At 43.0% G+C, this 24,497-nt stretch overlaps 2 protein-coding genes and 1 long non-coding RNA gene across 7 annotated transcripts in view; 2 read left to right on the top strand and 1 right to left on the bottom strand.

Moving 5' to 3' along the window:
* Positions 1-11,664, top strand: part of cadps2 (Ca++-dependent secretion activator 2) — a 129,950-nt gene extending 118,286 nt beyond the window's left edge. For all 5 annotated transcript variants that reach the window (XM_046393067.1, XM_046393066.1, XM_046393065.1 and 2 more), the window contains 3 exons: positions 1,643-1,750; positions 7,758-7,862; positions 8,511-11,664. In XM_046393067.1, the coding sequence (XP_046249023.1) occupies positions 1,643-1,750; positions 7,758-7,862; positions 8,511-8,681 (384 nt within the window). In that variant the 3' untranslated portion in view covers positions 8,682-11,664. The remainder of the gene's footprint in view (positions 1-1,642; positions 1,751-7,757; positions 7,863-8,510) is intronic.
* Positions 700-8,678, bottom strand: LOC124061353. The gene is made up of 3 exons (XR_006843734.1): positions 8,520-8,678; positions 1,987-2,134; positions 700-757 (listed from the first exon to the last, which is right to left on the bottom strand). It is a non-coding gene; the product is annotated as an uncharacterized LOC124061353 (long non-coding RNA).
* Positions 11,665-15,329: 3,665 nt separating the features above from the next.
* fezf1 (FEZ family zinc finger 1) lies at positions 15,330-21,051 on the top strand. The gene is made up of 4 exons (XM_046395449.1): positions 15,330-16,913; positions 17,938-18,072; positions 18,819-18,951; positions 19,675-21,051. The coding sequence occupies exons 1-4, from the start codon at positions 16,098-16,100 to the stop codon at positions 19,908-19,910; spliced, it is 1,320 nt and encodes a 439-aa protein (XP_046251405.1). The 5' UTR covers positions 15,330-16,097; the 3' UTR covers positions 19,911-21,051.
* Positions 21,052-24,497: the final 3,446 nt, after the last annotated feature.

The raw sequence follows: 24,497 nt of genomic DNA, 5'->3' as shown, positions 1-24,497 counted from the left end.
AAGTTTTCTTCAGGCTCCATTTCCTTGTTTTTCCACGGGGGACCTGAGGTGCCGTGCTCAGCAGCGCCGCAGCAGAACAACAACCCCCCCGGGGCCGACACATGCCGGCTCAGAGAAAACGGGTGTGAAAGATGTCAAAGCAATTACAATAAGCATTACAGTTGTAATCTCCCCTGACAACAGGGAGTGTGAATGAAAAGGGTTTTACCCACTTCTGCTGCCTCTGGCCTCTCCCCGCCAAACAAACAGCAGCTGACGTTTCCTCCCAGCACGGATAACAAAACAGGACTGAATCAACACTGAGATATTGTCAGGCAGAAACAAAACCAGCCTGAAGCACTTGTGTGGTTTGGTGTTGAATAGACGTCAGCTTCTCAATCAGCCATCATCTAAAAGGTGTCTGGGATCAAATTTTAGAAGACTTAAATTAAATGTTAGACTGAAAAAAACAATTAACTACGGCAAACTGAAGATTTTTCATGGCATTTTCTTTTTTATATGCAACACTTGCACAAGGTTAACTTGAAATTTTTTGCTTTTATTTAGGAAAAAAAAATCAATAACATTTTAATGAGCACCGGGTCTGGACTGGTCTGGACTGGTCTGGTCTGCTCTGGTCTGGACTGGTCTGGACTGGTCTGGTCTGCTCTGGTCTGGACTGGTCTGGACTGGTCTGGACTGGTCTGGACTGGTCTGCTCTGGTCTGGACTGGTCTGGACTGGTCTGGACTGGTCTGCGTATACATGACTTGCATCTGCTGTGAGAGAATGAAGAGTGATGCAAGTCAGACAAACTGAATGCTGCTGGTGTGGCAGCAGTGAGCCCAAGCTACACTATATGGACAAAAGTATTGGGACAGCTGCCCTTCACACCAACAGGGACTTTAATGATGTCTCATTGTAAACTCACAGACAGCTTTGCAGCTCTAACAGCTTCCACTCTTCTGTGAAGGCTTTCCACAACATGTTGGAGTGTTTCTGTGGGAATTTGTGCCCATTCATGCAGTAGAGCATTTGTGAGGTCACACACTGATGTTGGACCAAAAGGCCTGGCTCACAATCTCCGTTCCAGTTCATCCCAAAGGTGTTGGATGGGGTTGAGGTCAGGGCTCTGTGTGGGCCAGTCAAGTTCTTCCACACCAAACTCATCCAACCATGTCTTTATGGAGCTTTGCTTTGTGCACTGGGGCACAGTCATGCTGGAATAGAAAAGGGCCTTCAACAAACTGTTGCCACAAAGTTGGAAGCATAGCATTGTCCAAAATGTCTTGGTGTGCTGAAGCATTAAGATTTCCCTTCACTGGAAGTCAGGGGCCGAGTCCAAACCCTGAGGAACAGCCTCATACCACACCTAAATTTGATAATAAAGAGGGTTGTCTGGATAGTTTTGTCTATATAGTGTAGTGGAAGTGATGCCCTCCACCCTACACTCCTCTTGGCATTATTGTACATTTTCCCTGTTGACATTATTATTCGGGGTCCTGTTCCATCTCTGTCTTGTAATATTAGCCTGTGCATCATGAATACCAGCCGTGTTCATTTGCAACCACTTGCTGGGAATTGTGTTGGACATTGTCGTCCATCATCGGCCTTCATCATCTCGGAGTCGTCCTCAAGTCTGTCCCGTCTCCTCTCTCTTGCAGAAACCAGGGATGGATCTGGCCGACACCTACATCACCTTCGTACGGCAGAACCAGGACATCCTGCGAGACCGCATCAATGACGAGCTGTACATCGAGAAGGTGTTTGATGTGAGTGCTCACTCTGGATTCCAGTTTATTGCAGCTTCTTTCCATCCATCTTCTCTATCAGTAATAATAACAAAGTTAATAACTGAGGTCTGTGAATCTGACAGACGTGATCTCATGGGATGGCGTATGAAGAGGACGCCGCTTTTAAGAACATTTTGTGTGTCATTTTACACATTTTAAGCTTTTTGCAAGTCATTTAATGCTGTCTGCATTTTCTGAGTTTTAAGTTCACTTACATTACATCCATCACGTAACTTGCATGGGACTCACTGGTCTGCTGGGTGAATGTCTGGTGTCTGTCTGAACCATCGGGTACCCCGATCTCCTCCACATGTAGACCCTCTGCCTGCTGATAACGCGTCACCCAATCAACCACATTTTTGCCTAAAACGATGCAGTAAAAGATGAGGTAAACATGAAATTCGTATGCCATTTGGTGGAACCAGGCCGCTCGGACAGCTTGGAAGCAAACCTGCAGTCATATCGGGAGGCGAAACTGAAATGTCAGTAATAAGCCTCACTGCGCAGGGAAACTGTGTGCACGCAGATATTCGCTAAGTACAAGTTGAAAGCCAACCGCAAACCATAACAGACGCTTTTCACACACACTGCGAGTCTCCTGACGGCTGCTACATCCATTCAAAGGAGACAGCTGTCACACAGATCTGACGTTTTCATCTCAGCTTTTTTCTTCTTGCAAGATTTTTTAACCTGCAAATTAATGACGGCTGGAAACGCACTTTATGTGAATTTACCGATAAGCTTTTATTGCATCTGACCTCTTCGTGAGACAGCAGGAAATGCTGGTATGAGAGGACAGTGTGCTAACAAAAAGCTTTACAAATGGAGCTCACAGTCACGTGTTGATGCTGTTGCTGCGAGGTTTGATTCTCCAATTTCAGAGCAGCAGCAGGTCGCTTTGAGGCTGAAAACACAGACAGCTTCTGTTGACCTGTTTATCACTTAGGAAACACCGAGAGCTGTGGGCTCGCTCTGCAGGAGCTGCAAGCACACCTCCACCCATCCATCCATCCGTCCATCCACCCGTCTGTCCATCCCTACATCCCACGCTGTCCGTTTTCCCCACCAACCGCCCCCCTGCAGGATTCAGATTTATAAGAATATTTTAGCACAGAGTTGCCAAACACGCCTCAGCCCGCCGCCAAGTCAATGCAGCGGACATGGCGGCTCAGACCTTCGTACACATTAGCAGCACGAAGCAGAGCGATGGATTTCTGCCACCTGCCGCCTCCTCTGAGGGTTCGGAGTATTGTGGCTGAGGCTCGAGCTGCACTGCGCTGGGGTGTGTGTGTGTGTCTGTGTGTGTGTGTGTGTGTGTGTGTGTTTGTGTGGAGGGGTTGAGGAGAATGAGTCTAATGGAGCACAGAAGCACCCAGTCATGCACCGAGGAGGAGGTGACGGCAGGGCCTCAAAGTGTCTCCACTCAGCCCTTCCACATGTATCACACACACACACACACACACGCGGACACACAAGCATACAGTTAGCGTGTAACAAAGTAAACCTTGTGCTCATACAGCAGCGTCAGGCCTCCTGCCAGGTGCATTATGGGTACGCAATTGTCTTGTTTACGTGCGTCTGACCGAGTCAGTGTCAAATTCATTTAAGGCGCCTTTTCTTTAAGCAGAGGGTTTGTCGACGCGGGCCGACGTGAAGAAGAAGAAAGAGGCGGTTAAAGCGAGCGATGTGACGAGAAACAGGAAGAAGGCGCGCGGCAGCACGCCGACATGACGACGCGCCTGATTTCTGTTCTGCGTGTGCATGCTCACATGTGCTCTGCCGTCTATTTGTCTATGAGTGCTCGCCAGGGAACGTCTTTGTTTGGATAAGGAGTGTAATGCATGCCCACACACACACACACACACACACACACACCTTCATCCTCTTCACACCAGGAGCCAAATCGCCTTGATGAAGCAGCTGACAAGGACGAGCCTGCATGCTGCAGAAACACAAGAACTCATTTCATCTCAAATTCAGCCTTGAGGAATTATTTTTTATAGGATCACTTTTTTAAAAAGATTATGACACTTTTTTTGTTTTAGAAGCTTTTTGGCACAATAGAAATGAAGAAAACATAAACACAGATTCATCCTCCTTGAAATTTTTTAGGTGCTCAAAGATGAAATGTCGAGGACAGAATACTTCCTTTTAGCTTTAGTGACGTGCATCATTTTTTATTTTACGTATTTTTATTTTACATTTAGGACTTTTCTGTATGAAACAGGACCATATGAAGATGAAAACTCAAAAAACCTCGTCTCATTGTTAGATTTATTTTTAATTTCAACAAAATTCCTTTTTTTTTTTGTATGTGCCAAATGTTTAAATTACATCATTACTGTGACACCGTGAGAGAAGCAGCCTCCATTCATCATGCAGATATTGTTTCTGACAGGACCCAGGATGCTGTGCAGACCCTCCACCCTCCTTACCCCACACATTCCCTCCATCTGTTTTCACTCTCGTCCTCTAATCAGCTCAATTAAGGAGCGTCTTCGTTCTCAATTTCCACGTCAGTTAACGTGGCTCATGAGGCAACTGTCAGGCAGCTGATTAGTCGTCCTGAGGAAACTCGTCTCAAATAAATGTTTCGCTGAGCGGGTGAAGAGAGGGAGGAGGGAGACGAGAAGGAAGGAAATCAGAAGAAATCGTCGCAAATTCTATCGTCTAATTTCAGCATCCTCAAGCATGTGTTAACTCAGCGAGCTGATTAGCACACAGCGCGAATTCCAGCATGAAAATATTTAGTGAGGAACGAGAAGAGAATAACGTCGAAGGAAGGAGGAAGGTTGAGGAAAACAACACAAAAGTGCCCTCCACAGTCACACTGGACCCCTGCTGTGTGACAACACGGCACATTGGACAAACACAGAAGCAGTTCAAAGTGCTTTACATTCTGCAGTAAAATTAAAAAGAAAGAAAATCAGAAAATGACCAAAAAAGGGTATTAAAACTGTGCGCAAACAACTAACTTCTCCATGCACTTGCTAGCATTACCTACAGAGAGCTTCAACTTTCTGATTTCCAGCAATGTGATGCGAAGCAACTCGTGAGGCGCATCAACATGCCAGGCCGAGCTGCCATTTCGTCGTCTGTGCGATAAACGAGCTTCAAGTTGACAACATGCAGCCAACGCGCGTCATGCTTCGTGAACTTTCTTAGTCAGAGTTGATCAGACTTGTGGAAAATCCCAGTAAGATTGGTAAGTTTAGGTGCAACATGTTTCGGTCCGCATTCCTCGACACCACTGCTGACAAAATGGCGTCGGTCCTCAACTTGTGGGCTACAGTCTCCACAGCAAGTTTATTTAAGTTGTGTCTCCACCCCTTTCTGAGCTAAATTTCAAATACACTTTTCCTACATAAAATATCGCACGCATTAGATCCTGTTTCTAAAACGCTTAAAAGCCACAGAATTTTTCAGTCTGCTGACGTGTCAGGTCATAACGTGAGACTTTTTCAGAGCGCAAACGTTCCGTGTTTATTCTCTCTGGACCGAAAAGAAACAAAATCGGGACTGATTGGTGACGTTGGTCGGTTAGTATTGGTTAACGTACATTAATGGGAACTGGCTGACACTTTAACAACTTAGACTTTATGAAAATCTGCTTCATAACTTCGACATCATTAGAAGGGGCAAAGGACATCAGATGCTGTCCTTACAATAAGTGGAATCGAATATTTGCTCGACCCTCAAATGATCAGACTTGTTTTGGCTTTTGTCAAGTGTCTGAAATACCCTTTAGACTGTTTTTCTCTCTTAAATTGGAAGGTAATTACAGTTCTTGTCAGTGTGAAATTAAGTCTGCCGACGGCTGCTAAAGTACATCTGAATATTACGGGTCATTACTGTGTCAGAGCAATTTCCCCGAGCATTCTTGTTGGACTGGTGAGTGAATAAAGCCACCTGATGTGTGCATTTTACCAGCAGTGTTGAAAGATGCTGCATGTAAGGACTGTTCCTTAAAAGGAAAAGGTGCGTTTGATTTCCCTGCAGCTGTGGCCTGGCGGCGGAAGGTATGAAGGTAGAGCGTTTAATGAAAATTACAAAGACGGAAACTGATTTTTATTTTCTTCTTTGAGGGTCAAAGCAGAGCTGTGAACTCTTCCCTTGGTGTGCAGCATTCAGGAGTATTCCAGTAAACTGGTGCCTTTGAATAAGAATTAAGTATTACCCTCTTTGAGTTTTGCCGTTTTGATGCCGCACATCCCTTGACCTTGTGTTGTAGTGTCATCGGTGTGACTGAAGCGAGGCATTCAGAGGCTGCCAGCAAGCAAACGGCAATCATCTGAACTTCACTGAAGGTGAACACGGGAATGGCTGCCATAAACTGTCCTTGCTCAGAGAGCTGCTGTAACACATTAACATAATGTCGTTTTTATTTATACTCTTTTGGAGGATAGTCCAGCTGGTGGGAAAAAATGCAGTTTCTCTTGGTTTAAAACTTCCAAACCAGCTTTGATTATTTCAAAGGAGCTTATTTCAACTTGTTTCTGGTGGTCTGAAGTCACATCCTCCATGCTGGAGAACCTGTTTTGCACACTGATACAATAAGCTGGGTGTTTTATCCTTTTTAATGCTACACTTAAATGTCTCATTGTAAGTAATGTAATGAACAGGCTCTTGTTTCTTGATAAATCCGAGTTAGGAGCTACCACAGCTGAGCGTTAAGCCTCATTCACGCATAGTTCACAGGAAATTACTGGGATAACCTTTCAGGTACCGCCTGTGTTTTACAGTCATTCACGCAGCTGCATTCAAGAACGTTTCCATCTTGTTCACACATGCCATGGCAATGCTGGATGGGGCAAAGAACAGTCCGACAGGTGGCTGCAATACACTTACCAGTGACAACTGCCATTAAAGGCAGGTTTTTGTGAGGATTTTTGTTGGTTGTTTGTTTGCTTTTCATTCAATTCTTTTAAATGAACCTTACAAGTGCATTGGATATTGAACTGGACAGAAGTAGAGACGACTGATTCAAGTGCGTCATCAGTGGAGCCTTGTGATTGGTGCATTTGCTCCATGTGAAAGTGTGATCCTGTCTGAAAGGTGACCGGGTCTCGAGGTGGGAAACTGTTCCTAAAGTTTTATGTCACGGATAGACTGCATGAGTGAAAGGGTTTTAGATCGCAGGTTCCCTTAAGTGCAATTGGTGTGTTGATGTGAAGAAGATCGATGGTTTGAGAGAGGTGTGAAAGAGGCCATCTGTGTCCAGATAGAACATCCATCATTGAACATAGGTGGTGGCTTACGACACCAACTTTCAGCCGCCTGTAGTGCAGCCGTGAAATCCCTCCCCAGATGGTTTAACCCACATCTGCACCATCCCTCACGTGGCCACAACGACTAACATGATGGCACAAAGTGTCAACGACCCTCCAGACCACCCCCAAGGTGACAATCCCACTCGAGGTTACATACCTGGATTTTCCCCTTTAATCTCAGAACTGAAGAAACCTTTCAGATGAGAGCTGAAACGTCTTCAACAACCTAAAGATATCCGGTCGCCTTCACTTCTAGCACTTCAACTGTTGTGAATGTGAAAAACCCAAACTTCTCATCGCAAATACTAAATAAGTCAAAGTGTTTTGTGAAAGAGTTTATGTTCTCATTTCTCTTCTCCCAGTGTGAGTTTTAATGGCAATTTGAAATTTGTTTTACCTTTAGGGGGCCATTTTGTGTTAGAGGGAAACGTTTATTACATCTTGGGCTTTATTTTTGTCATCAGTTATGACTACTCAACAAGTTAAAATCTGAAATTTGAGGCCACTCGGTCAACAAGCGGTCAGACAATCACACAGGTTGGAAAGAAACCAACAATTATGATCTACACTGATGGTGAGTTCCTGCATGACCGCAGACAAAGGTGGGTCAACGTTAAAGCAGGAAGTCGGTCTGTAATCTGTGATGGACGTGACAACTGACAGCTTGGATCATAGCTGTTCTTGATTTTTCTTTTCTTGTTTTATGTGATTAACAGCAATGGTACACCGGCTCCATGAAGGCAGTGTGTGTTTGGCTGACAGACAGATTGGACCTGCAGCTCCACATGTACCAGCTGAAAACACTCATCAAGATCGTGAAGGTAAACAAATGTAAAAACATTAAGGGAACAAACTACAAATTAGTGTTGAGATGCACATTTCCAAAAACAGGACCAGGTTTGTCATTCTGAGTGATAGTTTACTTTTACCTGCCAGACTCAAAGGCTCCTTTTGTGCTGCCGTTTGAAAAGGGCCACAGTGAATGAGACTGACTAAACTGAATCAAAAAAGGCATCTTAAATTGTGACTTTTTCATGTAAAAACAGTCAGAACTGACAATGAAGGAAAATAAGAAAAAAGTAAAGACAAATCAAACTACGCTGAAATGTCCTTGAAAGCAGCAGCAGAGGCACGAAGAGGCGGCGAGACACGAAAGAGAAAACTGCTCAACTGCACTGCTGCTCGCTGTTTTTGTCTTTTCATAGTTTGCTAATGTACAGAGACGTGCGAGTTTAACTTGAAAGCAACAAGACAAGGAACTGTAATGGCTTATGACTGAAGGTAAAAACCCCTCAGATGCCTCAGTCTGCCTTCACAGTCCGAGACATAAAAGACTCGTCCTTGAGCCTCAATCTTTCCGCTTTTGTCCAAACGGCAGCTGCCTCCGCCCGCTCGCTACATTCTTAAGATGCTCTCCGTCTTTCCCTCCCTTCTTCTTTTACCTATCTCCACCCCTCCCACCTCAACAGAAGACCTACCGTGACTTCAGGCTGCAGGGCGTCCTAGATGGCACGCTGAACAACAAGAGCTACGAGACCATCTACAACCGGCTGACGGTGGAGGAAGCCACAGCGGCGGTCAAGGCGGGAGACGGCCTGCAGGGTATCAGCATGAGAGACAGCGATGAGGAGGACGATTAAACACAGACGCATCACACCTTCTCTCTCTCTCACACACACACACACACACACACACACACGCTCTGTTACTCCTTGATGATCCTCCTCTCCAACTGATCGGGACTTTTCATTGCAGTTAATGATATGTGTCCTCCACTGAATTCTGTGCTGAGTAGTTCTCACTAAAATCTAAAATGAGGCTCTGAAGCTGAAAGTACAGTCGACAAATAAAAAGTCACAATTAGATTGCTAAAAATGAAGCTACCGTAAATAGATTGCTGCTGGACAAGAAAAGCAAAGGTGTTTTCACCAACAGGATTAGTTATGCTAATGTTAGCCAGCATGCCGTGAGCTGAACTCCACTCAATGCTAAAACCAGAGTTAACCAATATTTTAAAGTAACATTGGGATGAATTAACAGAAAAATTAGCATATTAAATTATTAACATTAATGTACTGTTAAAAACAGAGATGGGTAATGCTAATGTTAGCTAATGAGCTAACAGCTTTTAGCTCACTGATCATCATCTGCAGATGTTCTTCACTCAGTGATTGTGATAAACTGAAACAAAACTGAAACAGCAGTTAACTAATAATGATCACAAATGAATACCTAGCATTTGGGCGAAGTAGCCGTGCTATTAACAGCAGGACAAGTCATGCTAGCATTAGCTAGCAAGCCAAGCTGTTCATGCATTTTCTCAACTAAATTGTCCTCCACTTCAATTAATAGTGCTCTGCAGAGACAAAAATCCAGTTGACAGCTGACACTACAGCAAACATCTTAAAAAAGAAACAAATAGAAGTAGAAAGTAAAATAACTGTGCTCTTCTTAACAAGCTAATGTTAGCTAGCCAGTTATGTTGTTGATACATTTTCTGCTAGTCTTCTTAACTCAGTCATATTTGAGAACAAAAATGTAGATTTTTTTTAAAGGTAAAGATTTGCCGAAGACACGAGTCCAATTCTAACATGAATTGAATTGAATCAGAACTAATATGAATTTAACACTAACTGATATTAGCTTAGTAGCTAACGTTATCAGGCAACATATTAGTTTAGATAGCTGTTAATACAGAAATAAAAGAAGGTGATGATGGATAGATATGTGTGATAAGATATTTTTGTCATTTATTACAGTTACAGTAATGGTATGAAATATATATCATGTAGTCCAGCAATTACAAATCCATAGCTTTCCAACCATGAAGACAAGTCCACTTAGAAAAAACACTGAGACTTAAAAGATAAACCACAGTGCCATATTTCAGGGCTAAACAAGGTAAAGCACTGTTGCTCTTCCTCTCCCCTCAGCATTAGTGCGGTTGCACATGTGCAGTAGGGAAAACAACGTTCGTTATGCGTGAAGGTCCTGATCTGGTAAGGATGAACACTCAGGTAGTGACAGCCCCACACACCCAACCCGTCACATGCTGATGCCTGGATGCCGCTGTACGCATGTGTTGAAACGTAAACTTACATGAGTGAGAATGTATGACAAACAGGAAGTCAAGGTGAGGCGAGGCCTCTGAAGGACATGGTGCTGAGACAAACCTCGTCCTCCCTCTCTCACCTGCAGGACAGGAAGCCCCGCCCTCCCCAATGTGCAGCCATACTCTAATTGATGTCACTTTGTACAGTAGGGCCATTTGCCAACAGTGCAGCTCCTTCCTGTTTTGTAGCTCATCCAGTTGTAGCTTATTGTTCAAAATGCTAAAGCCCCCAGCAGCTCTGAAGCCCCATTGTCCGAGTGACCCCATTGTTATAATTTTACTGAGAGCAGCAAAATCAGCTTGGAGTTGTGAGGTTCTGTTGGACTGTTGTAGAGTTGGCATATGGAAAACACTCATATGGGTTGTTTCAGAAGGCAGTGATTTGTTTAGGTTGGAGGACTTTGTGACCCACAGTATGATCAGCTCGTACTTGGCTACATTAACTATTCTTTGAAATCTGTTCATTGTTTCTTCATAATTGTTGTGTAAAAAGTAGAAACTGGACTGGACTTTTAAAACTATATATGAGGAAAAAGCAGTCATGTCGATATGTCTAAAGCCTGGCAGTTCATGCAAAAATGATCTAAACTAATAAACAGCAATACAGGTAGGATGAAAAAGCTTTGATTTAGGGTTGAACTGTTCCTGTAATGACTTGCTGTGTGACATTCTCACTTCTGCTCTTGAACTCTCACAATTCCAAGCTGAGTGTTGCTGTAGTTTCTGAAGCTGAACCTTCTGTAGCTCAAAGTGTCCCCACTGCTAAACAACTACTGGTGGTCTCAGGTGGTAAAAGATGCAAAAAATTAAATATTTCCTCTTTGGTTGTCCGCTGTAAGAGGAAATTTTACTGAAATTGGTTTCTGGGTTCAGTGGAACAGGAAACAAACCCATGCAGGTCTGAACTAAAACATAAAGAATCAGTTTCACCATGCAAAGGTCTTCAAAAGCATTGAAACTGCATCAAAGCTCTCTGAGATTTGCTCAGAATAGTTGTAGACCTGCTGTCATCTGTTCGTTGTGATATTTACTGTTGTAAAGAGTAATATTGAGCTGTAGAGTGATATGGTCGTACTGCCTGGTGTGCATCATATCCAACTTCGATCAAAGTCTTAGTAACGTGCCAACGAACTGGAAACTTGTGGACTTTTTTCAGCAGGAACATCTTAGGAGAACGTGGATCTGTTTTTAGTCCGATTGATGTGTTTACTCTGATCAGTTGTGAGCGGGAGAAGCGTCTCGTCACGGCTGTTCATTCACTCACTGCCGTCTGTTTGCGTGTAGTGTTGAGAAAATAAGGAGTTTTACCTGTAACTTCAGTGTAGGCCTCAACAACCTGCTGTTTGTTTTAACCGTCCGATCCAGTTTGTGTCAGTGCAGTTCAAAGGCCAAAACCTAACTGACAAAAATCAAAAATCTATATGAAGAAGCATATTTATATTGTCTCATTGTGCACCTGTTTTGTTCAGGTGTCTTATATAAGTGTCACTATTAAAAGTGTTTTTAAAGCACCTGTGTTTTCACTTCATGGGTTTTTCTTTTCTCAATATGTACTTTAACTAAAGGATAGTTTATCGGTTTCGGCCACCAAAACAGTTCTGGGTGTAATGAAAGAAAAATCCCTATGGTTACTGTATTTTAACATCAACCTCAAATCCACAACATTTACATCCCCACTTTCAAAAAAACATTGTGACACAGTTGGTAAATCGTAAACAAAGATAGAATTCAGTGATTTGCAAATCCTTTTCAACCCACACTATATAGACAAAAGTATCCAGACACACCTCTCTATGGGGCTGTTCTTCAGGGTTTGGGCTCAGCCCCTGACTTCAAGTGAAGGGAAATCAGCAGCTCTACTGCATGAATGGGCACAAATTCCCACAGAAACACTCCAACATGTTGTGGAAATCCTTCACAGAAGAGTGGAAGCTGTTAGAGCTGCAAAGCTGTCTGTGTGTTTACAATGAGAAGTCATTAAAGTCCCTGTTGGTGTGATGGGCAGCTGTCCCAATACGTCCCAATACTTTTGTCCATATAGTGTATATTCATTTGGATACAATACAAAGACAACATATTTAATGTTCAAACTCATAAACCGTATGGTTTTCTGTAAATGTCTCTCAGTATTCGAGTCCTTCCAGCACCTCTCAGATGAACTTGAACGTCAGCTGAAGTTGGACTTCGTCTCCCAGTGTGGTGAAAAACCTGAGAGCAGAAGATGTGGAGGCTGCTGAGGTGGTTTGTCCAAATATCACAATCAGAATCAGAATCAGAAAGACTTTATTGCCATGTAAGTGAAGAGGTTTCACATTACTAGGAATTTGTCTTGGTGATTGGTGCATACATAGAACATAACAGTAACATATAATTGAAGAATAAAATAAAAATAAAATAAGTGAAATAAATATTTTTCTGGAGGTAGTCCAAAAGTGAGGTAGTGCAGGGTGGAGTATAGTGCAAGTGGGTGAAAAACAGTGCAAATGAACAGCAGGTGGACAGTGAATGAGCAAAATCAATTGCTAAGGTGAACTCGAATGCGACGAGGATGGGATATCTGGACTTACTGAACTTTATTTTACCTTCTAGTGGAGATCCTAAACTTTTCAGTTGTTAAAAGATATAAATATGTCCTGCTGAATCGAGGACTGAAGAGCGTAACAGTAGACTTTATTTACAGGAATGATGAAGTAAAAGTCTGAAGTTCCTGTTGACCAGAAGTGGAAGATAAAGCAGTACATCTACTCAGTTACTGTACTTAAGTAAAACTTTGAGATACTTGTACTCTGTTACTTTATACTTCTACCTCAAAGGGAAATGTTGTACTTTTACTACGTTAACCGTATGTTTATAATTAAAACAGTGACATACAACATAATTTTATTAAATATGAGCCGTTTGCAGATTAAACACTCCACAGCTGATCTCAACTACATTTCTGATTGGACCAATCAGGTGCTGGGACTGGCATGAGGTTATCATGTAACTGTCACACCATAATGACCTGTGTGGTGCGGATCAGGAACTCTGAAACGCTCCATTTTGCTCAGTGAGGATTTCTGCAGTGTGGTTTGGTTACCTGTACTTCTTTTATTTTGTATTTCTTCCAGCTCCTACTGAAGCTCCAGAAAACATTAAAATAAAAAGTGAAATAAGAAAGCACTGCGGGTTTAGACTCTGAACACCATCCATCACCGCTGTCGTTCAGACTGTGTCACAACGTACCGATGACCCCTAAAGGACTTCACATCAGAACGCACTCTGCCGCGCGTCTGTTGCTCCAACGTGTCCTCATCTTCTGCCTCTCACAGCAAATTAAAGCGCAGCTTACATCTGTTTACATCTTCATTCTTTTACAAACCCGGCGTTATTTCCTGTGTCGATTTTGGCTCGTTGCTCTTTAATTTCTTCCTAAAACTCATCCGAACATTTCAGAATTTTCTCTTTAAAATCTCAGCGCTCGACTTCCGTTCTGCTGCATCCTCCGGTTCGCCTCAGTCCTGCAGGTTTGTGCAGGTTTCTAAGGGTTTTTCTGTTCCATGGAAACTGTCTGCTGGCTGTCGTCCATCAGCTGCATTTTCTTTTCTTTCCTCTTTAAAATGAGCATCAAACCTACAACAAAAACCCCGAGTCTGCGTGTTGCTGCTGACAGACACAAACACAACACGAGAGACGCATCATTACTGTTACTTAATAATAATAAGAAGAAGAATCATCATTCAGGCAAAGAAAGCAAAAAATGAGTAAGAATTTTTTTTATTAAAATTCGGGTCAAAAAAGAGATTTGAAAACGCACGTTACGTTAATGAGGTAAAAGCTTCAGATTTCGTCCTGTTGGTGTTCTAAGCAGCCTCACCTGTGGACCGCTTCCCCTGAGCTGATGTGCTCACCTGAGACAAGCACGAGGAACCACAGATTTGGTTAATTTGATTTGAAGCTCGTGTTAAACTAAAACTAAACTAAGATCAGTCAGGAAGAAAATGAAAGAATTACAAGATTTAAATGATTTTAATAAAGAAGGTTTAGCCTGCAGACAAAAACGGGGCGGATTAACACCTGCTTTGTCACAGATAAAATAATCTCATATGACACGTGTTGGTGTATCGCTGCTGTACTGTGGTCACATGCCTTCATAAAGATGCTCATCATGATACGTTATTCTTATTATTATTATTATCATTGTTGTTGTGTTGTAGCCTCCGCGATATTTTTGTTAACAATACTGACTATGAATGAATAGAGAATTTCCCTACTGTGAGACTAAAGGCCTCAAATCCCTTCATATACACTAAATCTGCCGTGTAAATCATCTGCCGCTGCAGGATTTACAACAATAATGACAACCGAAACAAAACCAGGGCGGGAAGCTGCAGGTCTGTTCATTAAAATATTATTAACAGCGCAGTAATATGAGCTGCTGCTAATAAGGACTCACGGCGGGATTCTTACCGGCCTCGGAACATAAATAACAATAAACATCATGAAATGGGAATCTGCTGTGAATTCTCTGTGAGCTGAAATGTTCAGAATCCCGTCTAAAAATCTCACATTTCTAACAATTTATTACGCATTAATTCCTCCTTAATATTCTGCTTTTAAACTGGATGATGTTGTGTCTTAGTGGCTTCGCGTTTCAGTTCGGGTCGCTAAAAATTAATATTTTGAAAAAAAAATATCAAGCCATAAAAACGGCATCTAGAATTTGTCCTATTTATTAATAAATTCTTTGTTTTTTATATTAAATTTAGGAGTTGTGACGGTTGAGGTAGTACGTGTTGACATTTTCATTTCTGGAAATATTTCTTTGGTTGCACAGAGCAAATCAGTGATTTACAGACGAATGACTGAAATCCTCCGCCGCGTCAGTCCTGATCATCTTCATTACAACACAGCGCGTTCAGAGTCTCCATCAGAGCAAAACTAAAGTGAAACAGTTAAAAATCCTCTGTGTGCTGCGGTGATGGTCAGCAGATCACTTTCAGTCTGATGTGTTTGTTCTTCAGGCCCTCAGCGCTCACTTTTATTTCTCTCCATCTTCAAAGCCTTGAGGGGCAAACTGAGCATCAGATTCACCGCCTGTTTCACTCATCCGCGTTCCTATTATTATTATTATATTATTTTATTTTTATTATTACAAAAAGGCAGGTAGCACATATGATGCAGGTTGTTTCTCACGTTGCTTCTTTAGCAGGGTCTACCTAAAATAGTTTTTGTTCTGCCGCTGGTGGATTTCGGCATCCAAAATTCTGGTGCGCAAAAGAAAAAGAAAAAAAGTGCCCGAGTCGAAGTTTGTGATTCAGAGACCCAAAGCCCATCGAGTCTGAGATCGATGGCTTTAAATCCATTTTCTGTTCGATATCTCGATCCCTTATCTATCTCAAGTTCGCCCACATGACAGCTCTGTTTCTTCTCTTAGGCGTGCGTAAAAGGGCTGGGTTTCAAGAGCCAAACATGCGTCCGTACTGATCTAAAACTCTGACAGCTCCTGACCCCGCGGCCGCTGCGCGTCTGGCGTACTGCGATTAGGAAGAAAAATGATGTCACGCGAAGCCACAAGGGGACCTGGGATTTACCAAATACCTTTCAGTTGAGCAGGAGTCCTGCCAAGTAAGGAACAACCTCCTCCTCCTCCTCTCTTCCTCTTCCAGCGGCGACAAGTGCAGAGAATCGACGGAAGAGAATTGAGCAAATTATCTCCTTCTCTGCGCTCCTTCCTGGACGGTAACGATCGACGAGGTCTCGGCTCTCCGCACGCCGTCATCGAGCGATCCACGGCCGCCCTGACTGTCGTCAATAAGCGGGGGGGACGGGGCCGGCATCGGGAGGGGGGGTTCCTCGGCAGATGATGCCCTTTCCTGCGGGCCGGTGAGGAGCAGCTCCGACCCCCGGCTTCCCTCCAGCAGCTTCTTGTTGCTGTTGTCGCGGCGCGTTTGATGCGGAGGTGATGGACGGTCCTCTCCGCCGCCCAGCGGGGATCCTCGGCTCCCCCCCGGCTTCTGGGAGCCAGCCCGCGGGCTCCGACATGCTCACCTCCGGCGGCAGCAGCAGCAAGCCTCTCGCTTTCTCCATCGACCGGATTATGGCCAGGACGCCCGAGCCCAAGTCGATACCGCTCCCCAGCTGGTTCCAGCCCTCTCCCGTGGGGAAACCCGACGTCTGTCCGTCCTCGCTGCACTGTATGATCCCGCTGGTGCCGCTCGGGTATGAGCCGGGCCACCGGCTTAGCATCACCGGGCTGGATCCGGGCCACTTCGATGCGTCTTCTGTCTCCGCTCCCGCAGAGTTTTTGGGCTTTGGGTTGAACTATAAGAACCAGCAGGAGGACTCCGCTGTGAGCCAGACCGCTGGCCAGTACAAACTCTTCAGACCCCGAGTGGTGAACCAGTCCTCCTTCCCCACCATGGGCACCGTGTGTTACCTGAACTGCAGCGGGGACGGCGGTGCGTGTCCCCCGCCGGCCGGCCTGGTCAACCTGCACCCGATGGCCTCGTACCTGCTCACCGCCCGACACAAAGCCTTCATGGCGGAGAAAAGCAAGCCGGGCCTCCAGCAGGCCGGGGACCGGTACCCGGTGTCCGGCGTGCAGGCCTTCAAGGAGCTGTCTCAGAGCCAGATCCAGCACTACATGAAGGAGCGGGACCAGATCCTCACCGACAAGATCTTCAAGGGCTCCGCGGCGGCCGCGGCGGCGGCGGCCCGGCTGAACGGCTCGTGTCCCGGCAGCAAGCCCAAAGTTTTCACCTGCGAGGTCTGCGGCAAGGTGAGAGTCCGGGTTCATGTCAGACCTGAGGAGGAAACCAAACCACCTGCAGCGCGATTCATTTGCTCCTTGAACAACCGAATCGGACGCTTTTGGTTTGTGATTGTGGTTCAGATTTCTGTCATTTCTGTTTGTTTTCTGGATGGATTCAAAGCGGATTTACTCAAACTGCCTTAGGGATGAAGTTTTACTGTTAAAAAGTGAAGTAAACGACAGTAAAGTGGATTCCATTTGATCAGAGTGATAGATTATTTATTCAAATCACTAAAGTGAGCTCACTGTGCTCGGATTTAGCAGAATTTTCAGATTTTAAAAGCTTAAATTCAAACACACGTAATATTTTGTGTTATGTTTAAAATATTATTACAAACAGACCTAAACTCCCTCTGACTGTTTTTAATAAAGACTCGGTTTTCATTAACTACGTTTTTATGTTTGGCTGTCAGGAACAAAACGCCGATTTTATTTGATGTTTGTTTTTTTTATTATTCTTTTTGTTTTGTCGGCCCGTCACTTAGTTTGTCTCGTTCATTATTTTATTCGTTTTTTCTCTGTGTGATTCTACCGTATTTGTTCGATGCTGACCTCATAGAAATATTTTCTTCACGTCTCAGTTCAGAAAACCTGTCGGCTAATTTCGTCCAAATCACGATCGGTTATTCGTTGAAAAACAGTAAATATTCGCGAGTGTGCGCCGCCTTCGCGGGTGAAAACGAGCCGTTGAATTCACTCGGAGTTCGCTTCATTAGACTCAGTCTGATAATTAACGGGTACCTGATTTCTTCGCTTTTTCCTCGTGCTTTTGGGCTTTACATGAAAATCCGTGGAGCCACAAAGCGGGATATCAGAGGAAGGTCAGATTTACTCCCAACAGCAAATCACCCAGTTGTTCTTCCATTTTTCTTTATCGCGCAGCGCAGGCGGCCTGTTGGGTTTGTGTCTCTCGGCTGACTTCAGGAGGACGCGTGACGCGTTTCTGCATTATTATTCTTGTTGGTTAATTAACGTTTCTCTTGTCTCTCAGGTGTTTAACGCGCACTACAACCTGACCCGTCACATGCCCGTTCACACCGGCGCCAGGCCCTTCGTCTGCAAGGTGTGTGGGAAAGGCTTCCGGCAGGCGAGCACGCTGTGCCGGCACAAAATCATCCACACTCAGGTAGGATCCGGATTTCCGATCCAGTTCGGCACCAAGCAGAACAACACGTTTTGTTTCCCTCTTGTTGATTTAAATTGCATTTTTCCGGCCGCAGTTTGACGATGAGAAACTCTCACTCCATTTTCTTCTTTAATTTATTTATTATCTCCCAAACGGAAGAATAAAATGAACATGAGTTTTAAAAGAAAAAATCTCCGTTAATGTTCAGTTTCCGGGTTTTTACCAGAACGCATTCAGGACTTTGATGCCGTCAGACAGTTTTAGTTTTAACTTTTAGTTTTTAACTTTTTCGTTCTGGTGGGACTTTCTGAGTATCTTCACGGCGTTTGATGTGATAAAAGTCTGGGAAATTTGCAGCAGGCGGTTTGTAGGATATTTTTTTATTTTACAGACAAGCTGTGGTGTAAACATGGTGTCCTTTTCACAGTTTAATCCTGTCAAACAAAATCTGTTGGGAAAACATCTCTTTACTCTGAAGTTCAGCACGAGAATTACATTAAATAAACGGACATCGTGATGAGAGCAGCTCCTCAGTCGGTTTGCTGTCCGTGAGCTCCTCCTGTGGCCTCACTGAGACACTCCATCAGTACAGACGAGTTCACAGACAGCGAATGTGCTCAGACCGGCTTCTAAATGCTGAGGAAAACCTTTAATATCTTAAATCGTCTCCTGTTGCATCGCAGTGAAACCTTCAGAGGCGTTTTCCACCCCTGTGAGCTGTTATTCATTTGGTTTTATTTTTCCAGGAAAAACCGCACAAGTGCAATCAATGCGGGAAGGCCTTCAACCGCAGCTCCACCCTCAACACGCACACGCGCATCCACGCGGGATACAAACCATTCGTGTGCGAGTTTTGCGGGAAAGGATTTCATCAGAAAGGTGAGCGTTTAACCCTTTTAGCAAAACTAAACCGGAGCTCCGATTAGACCAAGAGGTTTTCAGTTTCCATCAGGACTGCGGGACCACATTAAACACAGAAGAAGTTTTACAGATAATTTGTTGGCTTTAAATTCATCTCAGTCCTCAAAATGCTAATCTACTAAATAAATGAAAGCCATTTGTACCCTAAACTGGTTTAATTGGAGGCCTTGGTTCACTCAGCGTCCTGTCAGATGATGAATGAAACAGCTTATGTGACAGTAAAGTTAAACATACTGACAGCATTCCATCACAGTTTCACCATCAGACACCGGCTGATTCACCGTCAAACAAAACTTTGCTTCATGGGTTATGAATTTACAAAAATCAACAAAGATGATGAGTAAAATCATTAATTATGTCGTCTTCATGCTGTTTTCAGGTGACTATGAGTTGGAAATCTGAGGGGTAACAAGATGTTTAACAGGAAAAGAGAATAAAAAAATGTCACACAAATCCTGTTTCTTTCAGACTTCTCTCACATTTTTGCTCTCATTTTACTGTGAAATAAAAGACACAAAAATCCACAAAGGAAACTGGCAGCTTGCAAATATCTACAACCTGTGAAATGATTTTTTTCTTTGAAGCATCAGAAGCCACAGATTTCATGGATGTTTAAGCCTCCGTGAACTTGCTGGTCCTCTTGTTTGGCCTCGTCCTCATCTGTCCTCTGATTTTGTGCAGGAAACTACAAGAACCACAAGCTGACGCACAGCGGGGAGAAGCAGTTCAAGTGCTCCATCTGCAGCAAGGCGTTCCACCAGGTGTACAACCTCACCTTCCACATGCACACACACAACGACAAGAAGCCCTTCACCTGCCCCACCTGCGGCAAGGGCTTCTGCAGGAACTTTGACCTGAAGAAACACATCAGGAAGCTGCATGACCCCGCCGGCCCCCATTCGCCGCCGCAGGCCTGAACAAGGACTTTTGACTTTTCTGAGCCCATAGAAAGGATCAAAGAAAAAAACAGAATCAAATCAAAACAGCAGAGGCTGAGATATCTCGAGTTTTAGTCCCAACTCTTTTTAAGCCTCAACAGATCCTACACTTCCCACAATGCAATTGAACTGAGTCTTTTGACTGGACTTAGACCAGTGACTTTCAGACTTGTAGGTTTTTCTGCTGTAAATGTATGGTCTCCATGCCAAGGTGAGATAACCCTGATGACATCACTGTGACATCATCAGGGTTATTTTCTACTCTACGCAGACGGCAGTCACAAAGACGTGTTTTCGCAGGCTGAGGACGGTGACTAATAAACTCATTTTTGTGTGTAGAATTGGCCCCTTTATAAATTTAAACCCCTTTGACTGACACAGAAGTTAACCAGTTGTGTCCTTTAGGGGCCCTTCTGAAATGACCTTCATAGAGTTAAACTTGGGTTTATCTCAGACAAAAGTTGACACTGGTGAAGCTTCAAAAGGACACGTTTTTATATGAAACCTTTAAAATCCAGCAGTAATTTGTCACATTACATCAAAATCTGATTCATATTTACTTCAGCTGAGAGTCAGTTAAGCTCAAGTAAAATATTTTGTATGAGCTTCGTGTATGTTTTGGTCTGTCATTATCTAAACACAGAGTTCTACGGGTGACAGACGTTACATTTGTACAAATTTCCCTGAATGCAACCCAGAAGAAACACATGAGGGGACCCCGTCCTCAACTCCTCTAGTCGCCTCTCAGGCCTGTTGACCCCAGACTTGACCCTTCCCATTGAACTTGACCCTACAAAAGCCATCCGGATGCCTCCTAACCCCATCAGGCTCCACAGTGGACCTCCTCCAACCTGACCCCGAGCCCTGAACCTCTGATCCCTCTGGCCCTGACGCCGGCGTGGAAAGTGACTGGAGAAAACGTCCAACTCTTGTTGAACTGAGGATACTTCATAGAGGACGAACTGAACTTTCCTGCCCTCTGATTATTACTCAATTATATTATGACGGTGGCTAATTGTTATATTATTAGTCATCGTGATTATTTAGTTTTCGTTATTTTTCAGTTGCATCTCAGGATGTGAGATTGATGAACCCTGAGGCCAGAGATGCTGAAGAGATGGAACAACACACACAGACTCTGTCTGACCAGATTTCATTGGATTTATAACATTTTAATGCAGAAGTCAGTTGATATTCTTTTTTTTAAATAATGACACAAATCCACGAAAAGACAAGAACAGCAATGAATCAACTCTCCCAACAAGAAAAGTAGATTCATCCACTGCTGAAAATAATTTCCTGTTTGTTTGATAAAAACTACAGCTTGCTGCTGTTATGGGAAATTAGTGAGACTTCTCTTTAAAATGAAAGCTGTTTTAAGAGTCTCCATCTTCAGTGAGAGCCACTAACATCACTGACACATCTTCACGTCATCCCATTGTATAAAATATAATGCCAAAAAATCCCGGATGCAACCATCAACCAACTAAGCTGCTCAGAAAAATGAACACTTGAACAAACATCAGCGTGATAAGAACGACCTAAAATGACAGAAACCATCTTTGAGAAAAATGTATTTGACGTGTACTTTTAGTTTAGTTTGGCTCACGTTCCATCTGCTAACATGAAGGGGAGGGGCTTATGAGCTGTACTGCAGCCAGCCACCAGGGGGCATCCAGATGTTTTAGATTCACTTTTGATGAGCTCTCATGTGGTCCATCTTTATATACTGTCAATGGTAGGAACCAGTGGGTTTGGAGCAGAGATCCACAGACAGGAAATGTTAAACAAGAATATTGTCTTTTCATGGGTTTTTACTGACGGTAAGAAAATATGGAATAACACCAGACTTAATCACGTTCATGACATAAATTCACAGCATGATAGCAGATGGGATCAAACTTGTATTACTCAGAACTTGGTTGAATATGAAACTTGTTTCTGTACTGATTCAAGTGTGCGAACGGGAGGCGGAAACAGTGTAGGATTTCTAGCCTTTATTACGACATCGGCTTTATTTTTGTATTTTTTTCCATCATTTTTATCCACAGTAAAAACAACATCAGTTTACTCTCAGAGTTACGATCTCAGTTCTGGGAACACACTGAATAAACACAAGCAGTCAGTTGATCAGATCAGATCGAAAACAAACTCAAAAATTCCCACTTGTTTTTTTTGTTTGTTTGGGGGGGGGCTTTGTTTGTTTTTTTTAACAAACATTTCATCCCATCAGGCATCACCTAATTGAGAACAACTGCTAGAAATGGCCCAAGCTATGAAAATAAGACCCAGCTTGTAATAAATCAGAACTGTCCTTTGACATTTAGTACCTTATATGAAAGTGACTATAACTCCTACACTGTTTATGTACTCTGTATGTGAACGCCCTCAACTCAAAGCCAACAGATTTAATCAAGGAAACTAAAGAAATAAAGTGAAGTCAGAGCTTCACCTCCACATCTCTGGTCCTGACTGATGGAGGAAGACAAGCTTTCCCCGTCAGCTTGTTATTGTTTTTGAGTTCAATCTCAGGTTTACTGTAAAAAGAAGTGTTTTATGATATTTATTTTTAATTGTACCACTGTTAAAAAAAAAAACAACAACAACAAACGTTTCTTGTTATGGTGAAAGGTTAGTTTCTTTTGGCGCTCCTACTGCAGACGCTCAACAAGGAAAAAATAAATAAAAATTGACTGTGTGTGATCACTTCTTCAGCACATTTTTAAAATATTCCACTATATTTTTAACAACATAGTGTATGGTGACTGCACATCAGCTTAACAAAGTAAGAAGAAATAAAAATATATGTATTCATACCTTGTAGAACTGAGGATTTTGGAGCTGCTTTACAATATCAATATTTATTTTGATTCAGTGAAGGCCGACGTTTGAACACGTTTGAAGATTCTTCTCTCCTGAGTAGCAGATGCATTCAAAGATAAGACAATCCTTAAACATGTGAATACTAAAATCTGCTTTGTTCAAGAAACTTAAATCAGATATGTAAATCAAGTCTACAAAAAACATACAGCAACATAAAGCACATAAAATACTAGCAAATGTACAGTTAACAGAGACAAGCTGTAAGCTCATTTCTGTCAAATTGTGATTTATTTAAAGAATAAGGAGTGTCAAATTTTTTAAAAATTAGAGTCCTTATACTGGCTTTTGAGTCAATTAGTTGTACTTTTGATGTAGAAATGAAGAAAAACTAAATCAAATTTACGACTCTTTGATTCAAAATCTGGAGGTTACCAAAGCAGACTGATCTCTGCAAACGGCTCGATCAATCACATCAGACAAACTGAATCTATCCCCTTAACAAGGCTGTCAAGATTGATGCTTTTGAAGAACCTTTATTGAAACATACATACAGCGCTATAAGTAGCTGTATGTACAGATACGACGAACACTGAATGATAGGAGGAAAAGGTGAATTATTAAATGAGACCGTCATTCAGTGGAGTCATTTGCTCAGGAAAGTTTGACTCCGCGCGGGTACATTTTGTCGGCGATTGGTTCATTTTAACGGGGGTGTTCAATATAGTCAGTCACGGGGGTGTTCAATATAACCGCGCTATTACTGAGCCAGAAATATGTCGTGTAGGCGACAGTCAATCTAAAGTCATTACCAACACATATAATCCGAACGCACACATCGATACGATCTACGTTAAATACGCGCTTCTGGACTCTTCTTTCGGATATTTGGTCATCACAGTGCGACTTTGAGGCCGTTCCTCATCCCTGGAAGCTGATTGGTGGACAGACTTCAGGACTGTACGCGTGATGCCGACCCGAGGATCTACTACATCATCACAGCCCTTTCACGCATGTATTAGCGTTTCTTTCTATGTTAGAAATAAACTATATTATTAGTTTCTTTCTATACCATGTTTTTTCTATATTAGAGTTTCTACATCATCATGAGAGTGGCATCGCAAGCGGACCCAGGGACGGCAGCGCACGGGCGCTCGTTTTCCAGCTATGTGCAGCTCTCACGGGCGGTGACATCCACGAGGCTCCGCCCTCCCGTGGAATTTATTAAAATGTTCTCCACTCCCTTACTACTTAGAGTAAACTGTTCCACACGCGATTGTATACTTAACAAATACCGCAATCCACGTACACATTTGTGTGGTGTAAAGCCGGTCGTAATGATTCACCTCCGGCCAGCAATCACTGTTTGCTAGTATAAACCCGGAAAATTGATGGGTGTACCTTCAGAATAAAAGATGAAATTGTATCTTTACTGTAAAAAGTTCGGCCCTGAGAGGAAATTGCTTATAAATAGATAGATAAATAGAACTGAACTACAACTAAAATCACTGTATGCAACGATACTGTCTTTGTTGTGTTGTGGGAAATAGCAAATGTGCTGGGCATGTAACTTCCTGTTATATTCTTACATTGTGAACTAGCACAAGATAAAATTTAGTTTTTGGCATGTTTTTCTTTTTCTATTTTCTTGTCATCTTTGCCTATAATGTATATTTTTTCTGAAGTGCTTGCCATACATATCAAACTACTGTAAGAATAATCCCTAGTATTTCTCAATTGAATGAT

This window comes from Scatophagus argus, chromosome 7 (genome assembly GCF_020382885.2).
Source record: "Scatophagus argus isolate fScaArg1 chromosome 7, fScaArg1.pri, whole genome shotgun sequence".
NCBI lineage: Eukaryota > Metazoa > Chordata > Actinopteri > Scatophagidae > Scatophagus > Scatophagus argus.
This window is presented reverse-complemented; position numbering and strand designations above follow the sequence as displayed.